At 58.6% G+C, this 2247-nt stretch overlaps 1 protein-coding gene across 1 annotated transcript; it reads right to left on the bottom strand.

Moving 5' to 3' along the window:
* Positions 1–534: 534 nt before the first annotated feature.
* LOC123167304 (mitogen-activated protein kinase kinase 5-like) lies at positions 535–2247 on the bottom strand. Its single transcript, XM_044585152.1, has one exon. It carries the CDS (start codon positions 2225–2227, stop codon positions 1178–1180), a length of 1050 nt encoding a protein of 349 aa, XP_044441087.1. The 5' UTR covers positions 2228–2247; the 3' UTR covers positions 535–1177.

Raw genomic sequence — 2247 nt, 5'->3', positions numbered from 1 at the left:
GGAACTGGAAACAGAAAAGGCGGAGGAGGTTCAGTGACACCTTTCCCAGCAGCTGCCTCTTTGAACTACTACTACACCGAGTAGAAGTACAAAATAAGTACATGGGTGATTTGCACACAAGTGGGCTTGTACTACAGTATCATTTTGGTTTTGGTTTTTGAGCTGTGGGCTTGTATCTTCACTGCGTACACCTCTTGCATTTGTGAGCAGAAGACTGTGAGGAGTTTTTACAAGCACAAATCACTGAGGTTTCTCCTCACACTAATTGAATTGATTGCTAAGGTTTATCCTGGCCGATTAAACTAATCAGAAAGGTTTATCCTCGCTCTGTTAAACTAATCACAAAGGTCAACTAGCCAGGATCATTGACTCCAAAGGAAATTCACTCCTGGCATCCATTTTCACCACCAAGTGGAACAAAAGTAAACATGAATGGAAATCCATGATGGGCATGCCAGTAGCCAAAACAAAAACCATCTTTGGCCGGATGAAGAGAAGGCAAACAAGAACAGGATACAGAAAAGGGGGAGGAGGTTCAGGAACACCTTTCCCTCATCACTTTACAACACTGAAAGAAAGAAACAAAACAAAGTTGGTCCGATTCCTATTTCAAGATTCCCCTCTATCCAACCAGCATATGTAGATTATAGAATCCAATCCAATAATTCCATCGAGCCACGGCGACTTGCAAGTAGTATAATAAGCAAACACAGATAAAATAAATGGAACATGTCCCTGGCAAGATGGGGAGCATATCATCATATGATGGCACTGCTTCTGTGCTACATGTACAGATGAAATTTCTTAACGGGATTTCGTTTGCAGCAGCGGGAGGCAATGGCAGAATGGATATCGTGTCTATATTCGACCAATCTTGCGGTACAAAATCCTTTTTGTGCACACAGCTTTTGCTATTACAAGGCCGTAACAGGAAGTAGCAACGAACATCACAGGAACGGGAGAGTAAAAGGGAACCTTAACTGGAGCAGCAGCAGCAGCAGCGACAACAATGGATGGATGATTTGATGAGACGATGGTGGACGAGAAGAATACCCGAAATGGTCAGGGAGAACCTTCCAGGATTCCCCCGGCAGCTCAGTTCCTCCACCTGATGCTGGATTTGGAAGCGCGGTGGTGCAAGAAGTGGATCGAGATCCGTGTTGGGAGGTCGCGGCGGTCATGATGACGGCGGGGCGGCGAGCGGCTGCGGCTGCGGCAAGGCGACGAAGGGGTGCTGCAGCAGCTGCGCGGCGGAGAGGCGGTTGGCCGGGTTCTTCTGCAGGCAGCAGGCGATGAATCCCCGGAACTCGGGCGAGGCGGTGGCGGGCGACGGCTCGGGCGGGTCCGAGTAGCAGATGGCGACCATGAGCGCGGCCCAGTCGCCCTGCCGGCCGAGGTTCTCGCCGAAGGGGAACCTGCCGAGGTAGAACTCGAGGATGCTGAGGCCGAAGCTCCAGATGTCGCCGGCGTAGCCGTCGTAGGCGCCGTCGTTGATGTCGGTGTTGATGCGCTCGGGGCTCATGTAGGCGATGGTGCCGACGGAGGAGTTGCAGGGGTCCATGGTCTGGTTCAGGATCCGCCCCACCCCGAAGTCGGCGATCTTGACGCGGCGCGACGAGTCGATGAGCAGGTTGGAGGGCTTGATGTCGCGGTGCACGATGTGGCGCCGGTGGAGGTACGCGATGCCCGAGAGCACCTGCCGGGCCACGTGGGCGAGGAAGGGCTCGTCGGCGATGCGGCGGCCGTCGAGGGAGCCGCCGTCCATGTACTCGAGCAGGATCTGCAGCTCGCCGCCGCGCTCATACATGCCGTGGCAGCGGACGACGGCAGGGTGCTCGGCGGTGCGCAGGATGGCGATCTCCCGCGCGATCTGCCGCCGCACCGTGTCGTCGTGGTTCCCGTAGAGCACCTTGAGCGCGTAGCACCGGCCCGTGGCGCGGTGCCGCACCATCCACACGGTGCCGCCCGCGCCGCTGCCCACGCGGCGCACGCGCTCCAGCTCGTGGAGCGGGGGCGGGGGCGCGGGCGGGGCCACGAGCGGCTGGGCGGGGCCGGCGCCGGGGGGAGCGGCGGTCGGGGGAGGGAGCGGGAGCGGGACGGCGAGGGAGGAGGAGACGTCCGGGCGCTGCGGCATCGGGAGGGTGAGATCCGGGCGGCGGCGCGGGCGGCCCGGCGTGCCCGGCCCAGGCTGGGCCGGGAGGCTGCTGCCGCCGCCGGCCGGACGCATGGCTCGCGTGGGGGTGGGGG

Source organism: Triticum aestivum, chromosome 7D (genome assembly GCF_018294505.1).
Source record: "Triticum aestivum cultivar Chinese Spring chromosome 7D, IWGSC CS RefSeq v2.1, whole genome shotgun sequence".
Taxonomy (NCBI): Eukaryota; Viridiplantae; Streptophyta; class Magnoliopsida; order Poales; family Poaceae; genus Triticum; species Triticum aestivum.
The sequence above is the reverse complement of the archived record's forward strand: the minus strand, read 5'-3'. Positions and strand labels throughout refer to the sequence as shown.

Coding starts and splice junctions, on each gene's coding strand:
- LOC123167304 (XM_044585152.1), bottom strand. CDS start 2,227: ATGCGTCCGGCCGGCGGCGGCAGCAGCCTCCCGGCCCAGCCTGGGCCG.